General features: G+C 47.0%; 1 protein-coding gene across 2 annotated transcripts in view; it reads left to right on the forward strand.

Moving 5' to 3' along the window:
• Positions 1-13,376, forward strand: part of myo10l3 (myosin X, like 3) — a 75,860-nt gene that overhangs the window by 20,495 nt on the left and 41,989 nt on the right. For both annotated transcript variants that reach the window (XM_046844618.1, XM_046844617.1), the window contains exons 8-11: positions 5,454-5,583; positions 6,147-6,265; positions 6,348-6,494; positions 6,579-6,679. In XM_046844618.1, coding sequence (XP_046700574.1) covers positions 5,454-5,583; positions 6,147-6,265; positions 6,348-6,494; positions 6,579-6,679 — 497 coding nt within the window. The remainder of the gene's footprint in view (positions 1-5,453; positions 5,584-6,146; positions 6,266-6,347; positions 6,495-6,578; positions 6,680-13,376) is intronic.

Below are 13,376 nucleotides of genomic sequence, written 5' to 3' on the forward strand. Positions count from 1 at the left end.
ACATAGGGTATATCAGTAGGAGTATGCTGAGGATGGAGACACCAGGAAGGAGGAAAAGAGGAAGAACAAGGAGGGGGTTTATGGATGTGGTGAGGGAAGACATGCAGGTAGTTGGTGTGAAAGAAGCAGATGTAGAGGACAGGGGGTATGGAGACAAATGATCCACTGTGGAGACCCCTAATGGGAGAAGCTGAAAGAAGAAGAAGAAGAATAATATAGAGAATACAGGAACACTGGGGAGAGAGAGAGTGTTTATCATATCAACAGTAGTGTATAATATGTAAGATACAATGATCCACAACAGTATATTGTAACTATAATTGGATAAAAAGTTTGATGTTGTTTATCAATAATAAAAATGGTGTAGTTTCAAATTCAAATTTTATTCATCACATACACATACATACAGGGTACGACATGCAGTGAAATGCTTTATATGATGGTCCGGCTTGAGGGGAATAGGGTGGGGAAAAAGAAAAGAAGCAGATAAATAAAGTATAAAAATTATAAAAACAAAATATAAGAATTTAAGAAATAAAGGATATATAAAGATATGTATGTAAAACAAAGAGAAAAATTTATATATCAAAAATTCTTATGGCAGTAGACAGTGAAACAGTAAACAATGTGTAACAAAGTGTAAACAATAGACAATTTTAGTGGTGGGTTGTCCATAAAGTGTCCGTGTGCGGTATGGTGTGGTGTAAGGGTCCGTAAGTGTCCGTGTGCGGTGTGGTGTAGAGTGTCCATAAAGTGTCCATGTGCGGTATGGTGTGGTGTAAAGTGTCCGTGTGCAGAATGGTGTGGAATAAAATAAATAAATATGAAATGCACTTTGCTGTGCAAGTCCAGAGTTTAAAGTGTCATGGTGCGAAAGGTGAGATCTGTACAGAGAAGAAGTGTGATGATGGAGAGAGTGGACCAGCTTTTAGATCCTGGGTGTTTCCTGGTTTAAACACCGAATGGCCTGCGGGAAGAAGCTCCTCCTTATTCTCTCTGTGTTCGCTTTCAAGGAGCGGAAGCGTTTCCCTGAACGCAACAAAGAAAAGAGTCCATTGTTGGGATGGCTGAGGTCCTTCACAATCTTTCTGGCTCTGGTCCTGCACCGCGTGCTGGAGATGTCCTGCAGGTCAGGGAGCTCAGTGTGGATGGTACGTTCAGCTGAACGCACCACCATCTGGAGGGCTCGCCTGTCCTGCATGGTGCTGTTCCCAAAACAGGAAGTGATGCTACCTGTCAGGACGCTCTCAATGGTGCAGGTGTAGAAAGTCTTAAGCACCTGAGAGGGTAGTTTAAAGTCCCTTAAGTGTCTCAGATGGTACAGACGCTGCCGGGCCTTCTTCACCAGGGTGTTAGTGTGACAGGACCAAGACAGATCCTGTGTGATGTGAACACCCAAGTACCCGAAACTGTCCATTTTTTCCACTGGAGTCCCGCAGATGTTTAGCGGTTGGTATGACCGCTCCCGCTTTGTGCTGAAGTCCACGATCAACTCCTTAGTCTTGCTGACGTTCAGGAGAAGGTTGTTCTCCTGGCACCATCTCTCCAGGTTTTTAACCTCCTGTAGGTAGGCCGTCTCGTCGTTGTTGTTGATCAGGCCCACCACAACAGTGTCGCCAGCAAACTTGATGATGGTGGTGGAGTTGGAAGTGGCCACACAGTCATATTTGTACAGCGAGTACAGCAGGGGGCTCAGAACACAACCCTGGGGAGCTCCAGTGCTGAGAGTGAGGGTGGATGAGGTGTGTTTTCCCACCCTTACGGCTTGTGGTCTGTCTGTCAGGAAGTTGGGAAGTTGGAGATCCATTGACACAGCGGCTGGCTGAGTCCTAGGACCTCCAACTTAGAGGTGAGTGTGGAGGGAATCATGTTAAACGCTGAACTGTAGTCCACGAACAACATCTTTGCATAATTCCCGTTTCTTTGGTCCAGGTGGCTCATCGTGGTGTGGAGGAGATGAGCAATGGCGTCCTCAGTAGAGCGGTTTTGACGGTACGCAAACTGTAATGGGTCCAGTGTGTCTGGTAGTGATGCAGTGATGAAGTCTCTGACCAGTCTCTCAAAGCACTTCATCACTACTGAGGTCAAAGCTACAGGGCGGTAGTCATTGAGGCAGGCGGGCTGGGGTTTCTTCGGGACAGGAACAATGGTGGACTGTTTAAAACATGAGGGGACAACAGACTGTTCCAGGGAGAGGTTGAATATCTCAGTGAACACCGGTGCTAGCTGGTCAGCGCAGGCTTTCAGAACCCGACCTGTGATGCCATCTGGTCCTGCTGCCTTCCTGGTATTCACTCTCTTGAATGCCCTCCTCACATCATGCTCTGAGATGGTGAACGTGTTTACCTCTCCGGCTCTCTCTGCGTGCATGCTGGTTGTGCCTCTAGCACCGCTAGCATGGTTAGCTGCAGCCTCGAAACGAGCGTAAAAGGTGTTTAGCTCGTCTGCCAGAGAAGCGTCCGCATTCACCATTCTAGAAGATGGTGTTTTATAGTCCGTTATTGTCCTTAGTCCCTGCCACAGGCTTCTATAGCCACCATGTTGAAACTGTGACTCTAGTTTCCTCCCATAGCGCCACTTTGCATCCTTCACCGCTCTGCGAACACTGTAAGACGCAGCCTTGTACTCTTCTATGTCCCCCGTGGCAAGCCCCGTGTTGTAGGCAATGGATCGGGATCTCAGAGCGTCGCGGATGGTTTTATCCACCCACGGCTTCTGGTTGGGAAACGTTCCAATAGTGGTTTTCTGCACTGTATCATCCGCTAGTTTCCCGATGAATCCCACAACCGCTTCCGTAAACATGGAACATGTCCCAGTCTGCGTCATCCAAAGCGTCCTGCAGAGCGGCCACCGATTGGTCAGTCCAGCGCGAGACCTCCCTCTGAACCGGAGCTTCCTGTTTCAGCCTTTGTTTTAAACAGGCATGAGGAAGATGACGGCATGGTCCGATTTCCCAAACGATGGACGTGATTGTGCCTTGTAGCTGTTCTTGAATGTTGTATAGCAGTGGTCCAGTGTTCTTTCGCCCCTGGTGGGGCAGGTTATGTGCTGATAAAAGTTCGGTAGTGCGTGCCTGAGGTTGGCACTGTTGAAATCTCCTACCACAATGAGCGCAGCGTCCCGATGCTGTGTTTGGTGTCGCGTTAGTGACTCATGTAAGTCCCATACTGCAGTGTCCGTGTCCGCTTGAGGTGGAATATAAACGGCACTGACTATGACTGAGCGGAATTCCCGAGGTAGATAAAAGGGTCGACATTTGATGGTCAATAGTTCCAGATTTGGTGTGCAGGAGCGTGAAAGAGGAACAATGCTCGCACTGTCGCACTAGTGGTTGTTCACCATCAGACACACTCCACCTCCTCTTGACTTCCCTGATTACAGTGTTCTGTCTATGCGGTAAACTGAGAAAAACTCGGCCGGCTGGATAGCGTGGTCCGGTACCGCTGGGTTCAGCCATGTCTCGGTGAAGCAGAGAAGGTTGCAGTCCTGAATGTCCCTCTGGAACTTGACCCCTGCCCTGAGGTCGTCGAGCTTGTTTTCCAGTGACTGGACGTTGGCTAACAGGATACTAGGTAAGGGAGCGCGGTGTGCGCGTGCCCTCAGCCTGTTCCTGACGCCGGCTCGCCGGTATGGGTTGCGTCCTTTGTTCCTCCTCAGGATCTCGCTCGGCCAGCATGGGTCCGGGTTTAAAAACGTTGAAAGGTGAGTGCATTGTACACCAATAGATATGAGTGTCTCTGTCATATCTAATGATGTCCATCTTGTGTAGATGGAAGTGAAACTACTTAAATAAAAGTATAAAATAAACAAAAAAAGAGAGCAGTCGTGACGGCAGCTGACCTCACCGGCGCCATCTTGGACAGAATAGAAGGAAACGTGGACATTTTTGTTATGGGAAAATGGGAATCTTTGGTGTAGGAACACTTAATCTGTATTAATTTTTTTTTTTTACATTACACATTATTACAAAGCAGCTTTACAGAATGTCTTCTCATGGTTTTATTGTGAATTATTTTAAGGAAAGGTGTTACAGTTTTTCTCAGCTTCTTTGGAGCTTTTCTTGAATCATCTTTTTTATTTGCAAATCAGTAAAGCGCATTCCCAAAACAATTTGTACAAACAGCACAATACATTGGATTTCCTGCAAAAGCCTGAACTTTTCTTAAAATCCTTAGTTCATCTCTCAAAAGTAAGTGTTTTTGTCAATGAACATCTCATTTATCAGAATGAAAAGTCCCTTCGTCATTGTTCACAGAAAATCATCAAACGATTTAGTCGTGTTATCAGTGTGACGCTGCACAGTTTCAGTGTTTCCTGATATGAACTATGGTTTGGATCACAGCGACTGAAATGCACAAAATTTTATTTCCTTCTGTTTGTCATTTATGAGTTTCAACAGCACAAATTTGTATATTTGTTGCATATTTTTATTTACCGTATACCGACTATAAGCTTCTGCTTTTTTCCTCTGACGTTTGACCTGCCGCTCACTCGGACTGTCAACAGGAAATGAGAATCATTCGTCATGCTGAAAACAACCGGGCATGAAAAATTTTTTTTATCTGTGTTCTGAGCTGCACAGCTTCTAGACAGGTGCGGCGTATTTATGTTCAAAATAAAGATCTTTGTCAATTCAGTGGGTGTGGCTTATATTTGGGTGCGTTTAATAGTCCGGAAATACGGTATATAGATTGTAAGAGACCGGACAGGATTCCGACTTTTACTGTACTGTATTAGTGTTCGTGCGTTTCTTAGTTCGTCCATTTTTAGACTATATAATTGTGAGTTTTCCTCCGTCTGTATTCACTCTCCAACTGAAGCTTCACCAGATTCACTTTTTACCTGTTTTAGAGAACTGGTTGATTATTGGTTGATCTGATGCCGTTCACTCGCCTTCATTAGTGACCTTCAAGATTCATCTGCACAATTCATCAATTCAACACATTTACAAATAAAAGTTTACTAGAAATTTTAGATGACAGATGATGACAACTGGTTTAAACATTTAGCATTTAATGACTTATGCAGTGAACTGATGCTGAGATGTTTTGGGGGTTAAAACTATTCAGGTGAAACCAGTGTAATATATTTTGATCAACATGAACATAAACAACTGATACTGTAGGAAACAGCTGACACTTGTACACAATCAGTTAGATGAATGTACAAAAGCATTCGCAATTTGATCAAAGCAACAAGAAATGTTCTTATGATGAGCACAAATGACTAAATGATGTGGAGTTTGAACTAGTAGTTTTAAAAAACGCTCCAAAGCAACTGAGACTGTAATTTAGTTTCACAACACCACTAGAGGGTGCTATAACATTATTATCTTTCTCTGATGCTGCTGTCTCATTGGTAAGCAGCTGACAAGGTCATATACAATGGTGTGTGTGTGTGTGTGTGTGTGTGTGTGTGTGTGTGTGTGTGTGTGTGTGTGTGTGTGTGTGCAGGAGGCTCTGAAGGTGATGGAGTTTACAGAGGAAGAAATCTGTGATGTGTTTAAGCTGCTTTCTGGAGTTTTACACATTGGCAACATTGAGTTTATGACAGCAGGAGGAGCTCAAATCACCTCTAACGGAGGTCAGTATGTGTGTGTGTGTGTGTGTGTGTGTGTGTACAGTAGCTACTGTGAAATAAGTCAATAAAAGTATTAATAGAAAGTATGTTTAAGGTATGTTTAGAACTGAAAAAAATGTGCGATTAATCAGTTCGCTGATGCTGCAGAGAGAAGGATGGAAGGTCTACTCTACAGGCTCCAGGTTGCACGTTGCATATCTCTCAGTCTGAGGGGCAGAGGAAAGGGTTTCTCATTTTATTGCTGTAGCCATCGTCTTCACTGCTGCTGTTGCTTCTTGGAAGGAGAGAGAGAGAGAGAGAGAAAGGCTTCTTGCCTTCCCAGTGTCGTTTTTATCCTCCAGCCTTCTCCAAAATGCTGAGGACCTGCTCTGTTAATTATCAGCCACCAGCTGTGCACTATTTCTGCTCCTGCCCTCTTTCTGTGTGTCTCCCAGCTTTCCACAACAGTAGTGCTGAACGGACAGTGCCGGTTCAGATCAGCTGCAGTGGTGTTTAGATTGTTTGGGTCAGCTTCTCTTTGTCTGCGGCCTGTCGTCACAGTGTGTGTGTGTGTGTGTGTGTTATAGTTATCAGTAATGTCTGTGAGCTGTTGGGATTGGACGCGTTTCAGCTGGGTGAAGTTTTGACTCAGCGATCAATCTTTCTGAGAGGAGAGGAGATCTGCTCACCCCTCACTGTAGAACAGGTGAACACACACACACAATAAATTTTGCATGATCCATGATGTTGTGTGTTTTAAATATTGCGATTTACTTCTCTCCCCTCAGGCTTTGGACTCACGGGATTCGGTTGCCATGGCGCTTTACTCCCAGTGTTTTTATTGGATCATTACTCAAATCAATCAAAAGATCAAAGGAAAGAACGATTTCAAATGCATTGGCATCCTGGACATCTTCGGTTTTGAGAACTTTGAGGTGTGTGTGTGTGTGTGTGTGTTTGTGTTTGTGTGTGTGTACATTTTAACTCTAATGGATTCTAACACCTGTTGTTATTTTCAGGTGAACCGTTTTGAGCAGTTTAACATTAACTACGCTAATGAGAAGCTCCAGGAGTATTTTAATAAACACATCTTCTCTCTGGAGCAGCTGGAGTACAACAGGTCAGTGCAGTACATAAAAAAACATGTAAATCAGAGCTGAGGATTTAATACTAATATACATTTAATTCTGCAGAATTAAAGAGTCAATTATACTTATATATACATTAGATTAATGACGGAGCTAATTGTCAGCCAGCGGCACGCGCACTTCCGCAGCTCCCGCTTCCGGGGGAGCACGATCTTGCAGCCGTCCCGGCCGCCATCTTCCCGCTGCATAAATCGACGCAGATTCCTCGTGTTCTTCCTGATCTTTGTTTAGACTTTCCTGCACCTTGTTTTGCTTCCCGGATGCTTTGGTTTTGGATCTTCCGTTTTTTTTGGATTCGCGATTTGCCACCAGTTGCGGTTTGTTTTTGATTTTTCTATTTTTCAAAACTCACACTGATTCTCTCACTCGGCCCCACCCCTGCATGGCATGGTGTGGTCGTAAGTTTTTGGACGCTGTGTTTTGTGTTTTTTTTATACGTGAACTATTCAGCCTGTGGCAAGTTTCAGACACTTTAGTTTTGAGCTTTTTGTTCTGCAAGGACATTTTGTTTTGCCTGAATTGTTTTTTGTTTTTAAAGACTTAAAATATGCGTTCTGCATTTAGATTCACCTACCCACACCCTGAGATGTAAGATCTGGCCAGACATGGACCCAGCGGATGATCTCCAGACTCAACTCTCCTCTCTGGTGCAGATCACCATCTCCCATCACCAACAGAAACAGGAATTGGCAAATGGCTGGCCCTTCAGCGCAACAAAGCCCCTGTAGCTCAGGCCTCTGTTTCAGAAACCCCCACTAATAATGCCCCTACATCAGCACCTCAGTGTGAGGTTCATCTACCGACCTCTGAGCACTTTGCTCTACAACTGGGGGAGTGCAGGCCATTCCTGTTGCACTGCAAAATAACTTTTCAGTTTCGGCCATCGTCTTTCTCGGATGAACTTACCAAGGTGGCCTATGTGATCGCCTACTTTCTGGTAAGGCCAAACGGCGGGTCACGGTGGAGTGGGAATGTAAGTTCTCTGTCTGTGGCTCCTACCGTGGTTTCCGAGGAGCTACGCAAGATATTCGGCTTGGCCACCCCCCGACAGGATGCGGCCCGGTCCTTATTCCAGACCACTCAAGACAGGGATCCCTAGCTGAATATGTCACAGACTTTCGCACTGCTGCAGCAGAGAGTGGGTGGGATTCCACAGCTTTCTATGGTGCTTTTATCTGGGGACTAAATGCTGAGATCAAGAATGAGCTTGCGGGCCGAGATCTTTCAGAGGGCCTGGCCACCCGATCCGACCGGCGGATGAGGGAGTTCCACTCTGAGGGGGGGTACCTTAGACCCTGTCAGCCCGGTCCATCTCCTGACCCACCTCACTTCAATACTTTACAAAACCTGCCTCTGCATCCTATGGAGATGGGCCACCTCCACTAGCGAGAAGAAGAGGTGTCGCTCTCACGGACTCTGCCTGTATTGTGGCAAGACAGGGCACATGGCCACCTGTCCAGCAAAAGAAAGGGCTCGGCATTGAATATGGGGCCAACGCCGGGCCAAGGACTTCCAGCCCCCTTCAAACGTTGCTCAAGGTTCGGATCGACGTCATGGGCCACAGCCATGAATTAGCGGTGTTTGTTGACTCTGGTAGCGGATGCTGAATTTTTGGATGAGGACCTTGCTCGCCAACTGGAGCATTAAATCCGAATCCTGGTCCACACCTTTAACGACCACGTTCTCCATTGGGTCACATTCACCGCATCAAGCCCCTCCTGGTCTCCACCGCTAAACAACATCATGAATGGTTATCATTCCTCATCATCCCATCTCCGCGAGAACCTGCCATGTTAGGTTTTCCGTGGTTGCAGAGGCATAACCCTCACTTGGACTAGACCAGTGGCCGGGTGTTGGAATCCGGAATCGTCCGGAATCACTACCTCCCCACCGTCCATATGATTGCTTTATTGACCTATTGCCGGGAGCGACACCCATCCCGGCGTCGCCTCTACCACCTGACTGGTCCTGAAAGAGAGGCTATGACTAATTACATCTGGGAGTCCCTCACATCTGGTATCATCTGCCCTTCCTCCTCCGTGGCTGGGATAGGTTCTTTTTTGTGAAAAAGAAGGACAAGAGCCTCTGCCCCTGCATTGACTACCGGGGACTTAACTCCATCACCATTAAGAATCGGTACCCCTTGCCCTTGATGTCTTTGGCCTTTGAGCTCCTCCAGGAGGCCACCTTCTTTACCAAGCTAGACCTCCACAAAGCTTACCACCTTGTATGCATCTGGGAGGGGGACCAATGGAAGACAGCCTTTTAACACCCCGGCAGGCCACTATGAGTACTTGGTCATGTCGTTTGGCCTCACTAATGCCCCAGCAGTCTTCCAGGCCCTGGTTAATGACGTCCTTCGGGACACGCTCCATTGTTTTGTGTTTGTCTACCTGGACGACATATTAATCTACTCCTGCTCCCTGGTAGAACACCACTGCCATGTACACACTGTGCTCACCCATCTACTTCAGAACCAGTTGTATGTGTTTGGAATCCAGAGGCGGAACAGGCCTTTCTGGAACTCAAGACCCGGTTCACCTCTGCACCGATCCTTACTCTGCCCAACCCTTCCCAGCAATTTATTGACAAGGTTGATGCCTCCGACAAAGTCATGGGGGCCATCCTGTCTCAAAGAGGAACCACTGTAAACCGCCTCCATCCATGTGCCTTCTTCTCACGTTGACTAAATCCCGCGGAGTATCACCTGGAGTATCTACGAGCAGTCAATCGTCTCAACCCCCAGCAGGCCAGGTGGGGGCTATTTTTTGGACGTTTTTACCCTGTCCATCCATCTGGTCTCCAAAAACAGCAAACCAGATGCCCTGTCTGGACTAGGTTCCCACAACGAAGAGGGAGGGGAAGACCCGATCCATATCCTTCCTCCATCAGTTTCTGTTCAAGCCCTTTGCTTGGACATTGAACGCAAGGTGCACAGAGCTACTTCGGAACCCCGGGTGGCTGTCCGTAGGGAAGAATCTATGTTCTGGACCAGCTCTGTTTTAGGTCCTCCAATGCTGCCAGAGCTGTCGACTTTTCTGCAACCTGGGTACCCCCTGCACCTTGGAACTCCTGCAGCAACGTTTTTGGTGGCCCACTATCAAGGAAGATGTTCACCAGTTGGTGGCTTCCTGTCCTATTTGCACCTAGCACAAGAGCCCCAGAAACTCTCCCGCAGGTCTCCTCTGTCCACTTCCCATTCCCCCATTGACCGTGGTCCCATTTAGCCTTAGATTTTGTTACCGGTCTACCCCTCTTAGCTGGCCATACCACCATTCTCTCAGTAATAGATCGGTTTTCCAAAATGGCCCACTTTATACCTCTTCCAAAATTGCCCTCGACCAAGGAGACTGCCCAGCTCCTGCCACAGCATGTTTTCCGGGTCCATGGTCTCCCAAGTAAAATAGTCTCTGATCGGGGCCCACAGTTTACTGCCAATTTTTGGAGAAAATTCTGCCGCCTCCTGGGTATTTCAGTCAGCTTATATTCCAGTTTCACCTGCAGACCATCAGGCAAGCAGAATGGCTAAACCAAGACCTGGAGATGGTGCATAGCATCATTTGCACCAATGACAATGCCTCGTGGGCTTTACAATTGATATGGGCTGAATATGCCTATAATACTCTGCCATCCTGAGCCACCGGCCTCTCCCCTTTCCAGGCCGCTTATGGTTACCACCCACCCATTTTTTCCTCCTAAGAGCGCTGCTGAAACAAAGAGACTCTGCCTTCAGATCAGGGGACAAGGCGGCCTTAAAAACAGCAAAGGCCAAACTGTCTCGTGTCATCAGAGAGGCGAAGCGCGCACACGCGAAGAAAATCCACAACCACTTCCAGGACAGCGGAGACACCCGGCGCATGTGGCAGGGCATCCAGGTGATCACGAATTACAAGCTGAACGACTTCTACGCCCAGTTTGAGGTACAGAACAACGTGAAGGCGAGGAAGACCACCCTTCCTCCCACTGACCAGGTGCTCTGTCTAACCACAGCTGAAGTGAGGAAAACTCTATGCAGAGTTAACCCACGGAAGTCTGCTGGACCAGACAACATTCCTGGCAGAGTGCTCAGGGAATGTGCAGAACAGCTAGCAGATGTCTTTACTGACATCTTCAACATCTCCTGAGCAGCAATGTTGTTCCCACATGCCTCAAGACAACGACCATTGTTCCCGCGCTGAAGAAATCTACTGTCTCCTGCCTCAATGACTATCGTCCTGTTGTGCTCACACCCATCGTGATGAAGTGCTTTGAGAGGCTCGTCATGAGGCACATTAAGACACAGCTTCCACCCTCCCTGGACCCCATGCAGTTTGCGTATCGTCCAAACCGTTCCATGGACGATGCTATCTCCACAACCCTCCATCTGGCCCTCACCCACCTGGATAACAAGGACTCGTATGTACGAATGCTGTTCATTGACTTCAGCTCAGCATTCAACACAATCATTCCTCAGCACCTGATCAAGAAGTTGAACCTTCTGGGCCTGAACACCTCCCTCTGTAACTGGATCCTGGACTTCCTGACTGGGAGACCTCAGTCAGTCAGGATCGGGAACAGCATCTCCAGCACCACCACAGTGAGCACTGGGCCCCCCCCAGGGCTGTGTGCTCAGCCCACTGCTGTTCACTTTGCTGACTCACGACTGTGTAGCAGTGCACAGCTCGAACCACATCATCAAGTTTGCTGATGACACGACCGTGGTGGGTCTAATCAGCAAGAACGACGAGTCAGCATATAGAGAGGAGGTGCAACGGTTAACTGCCTGGTGTGGAGCAAACAACCTGTCTCTGAACATCGACAAAACGAAAGAGATGGTTGTGGACTTCAGGAGAGCACAGAGTGACCAATCTCCACTGATTATTGATGGATCCTCAGTGGAGATCGTCAAGAGCACCAAATTCCTTGGTGTTCAACTGGCAGACAACCTCACCTGGTCACTCAACACCAGCTCCATCACAAAGAAAGCCCAGCAGTGTCTCTACTTCCTGAGAAGGCTGAGGAAAACCCACCTCCCTCCCCCCATCCTGTCCTGACCATGTTCTACAGAGGGACCATTTAAAGGATCTTGAGCAGCTGCATCACTGCCTGGTTTGGGAACTGCATCGTCTCGGACCGCAAGACCCTACAGAGGATAGTGAGGACAGCTGAGAAGATCATCGGAGTCTCTCTCCCCTCTATCATGGACATTTACACCACACGCTGCATCCGCAAAGCACACAGCATTGTGGAAGATCAACACACACCCGTCACACACACTTTTTACCCTCCTGCCATCAGGAAAACGGTTCCGAAGCATTCGGGCCGCCACAACAAGACTGTGCAACAGTTTCTTTCCATAAGCCATCAGGCTTCTCAACACACAGAAATGAAACGGAACTCACACACACACACACACACACACACACACACACTCAAATGTGTGTAACGAACTGTAAAATTTAACACACACTCATCACTCATCTCAATCCATTTTACCACCATTCATTTATTTATTATTTATTATTCTCGACTGTACCACACTTTCAACTGCTGTTTTTTGCACATTATCATTTATCACTGTATTAGACTGTTTTCATGCTGTTTTTTGCACTACTTTGACTGCTGCTGCATTTTTACACTACATTGTTCTGTTTATACTCACTTCTGGGGTATAGTTTTTATTTTGTATAGTTTTTACAGTTTTCTTGTACAGTACTGTATAATCAAGTATACAGTAGGTTTACTGGTTGGCGCTATATTGGGTTTTGTGTCTTGTCTTGTGTTGTCTATCTGCACTGTCTGTCTGCACTGTTTGCACTAGGTTGCACTCGATGCACTTTATGTAGCTTGTGTTGTAGCTCTATGTTGTTTTGTTTGTTGTTGTTTAGTGTAGCACCAGGGTTCCGGAGGAACGTTGTCTCGTTTTTACTGTGTACCACTGTGTATAGTAGAAATGACAATAAAAGCCTCTTGACTCTTGACTTGACTTGACTCTTGAAGAAGGTGAGGCCTCAGTACCGTCAGCAGATTCCTTGGTCAGGCGTTGCTGCCATGCCTGGAAGAAGACCACTCCTATGCCTGCTGGGCCAACCGCAGGCTCAGACCAGCACCCACTTACCGCCCCGGCTCTCTACCAAGGACCTATCCCTGAAGGTCACATGCAGAAAGCTAGCCCCTCGCTTTATTGGACCTTTTTTTATAGTCAAGGTCATCAACCCTGTGGCTGTCCGCCTCTGCCTTCCCAGAGTTTACCTTCCATGTTTCACGCCTCAAACCGGTCCAAGCTTGCTCCCCTGGTTGCTTCTCGGATCCTTTGGTTTCGATGTTGGATCTTCCGGTTTTCTCGGATTCGCACTTGCCATCGGTCGCGGTTTGTTTTTGATTTTTTTTTTTTCGAAACTCACATTAATTATCTCCCTTGGCCCCACCCCCACGTGGCACGGTGTGGTCGTGAGTTTTCGGACGCTTTTTGTTTTGTGTTTTTTCATATGTGGACTATTCAGCCTGTGGTTGTAAGTTTCAGACACTTTGGTTTTGTGCTTTTTGTTCTGCAAGGACATTGTGTTTTGCCTGAAATAGTTTTTTGTTATTAAAGACTTAAAATATATACCTTGCTGGTGTCCTGCATTTGGGTCCAACTGCATGCACCCTAACACTCATCTTCTCTTTCATATCATTGTAACTCAGTTT

Source organism: Silurus meridionalis, unplaced genomic scaffold (genome assembly GCF_014805685.1).
Source record: "Silurus meridionalis isolate SWU-2019-XX unplaced genomic scaffold, ASM1480568v1 Scaffold81, whole genome shotgun sequence".
Classification (NCBI taxonomy): Eukaryota; Metazoa; Chordata; class Actinopteri; order Siluriformes; family Siluridae; genus Silurus; species Silurus meridionalis.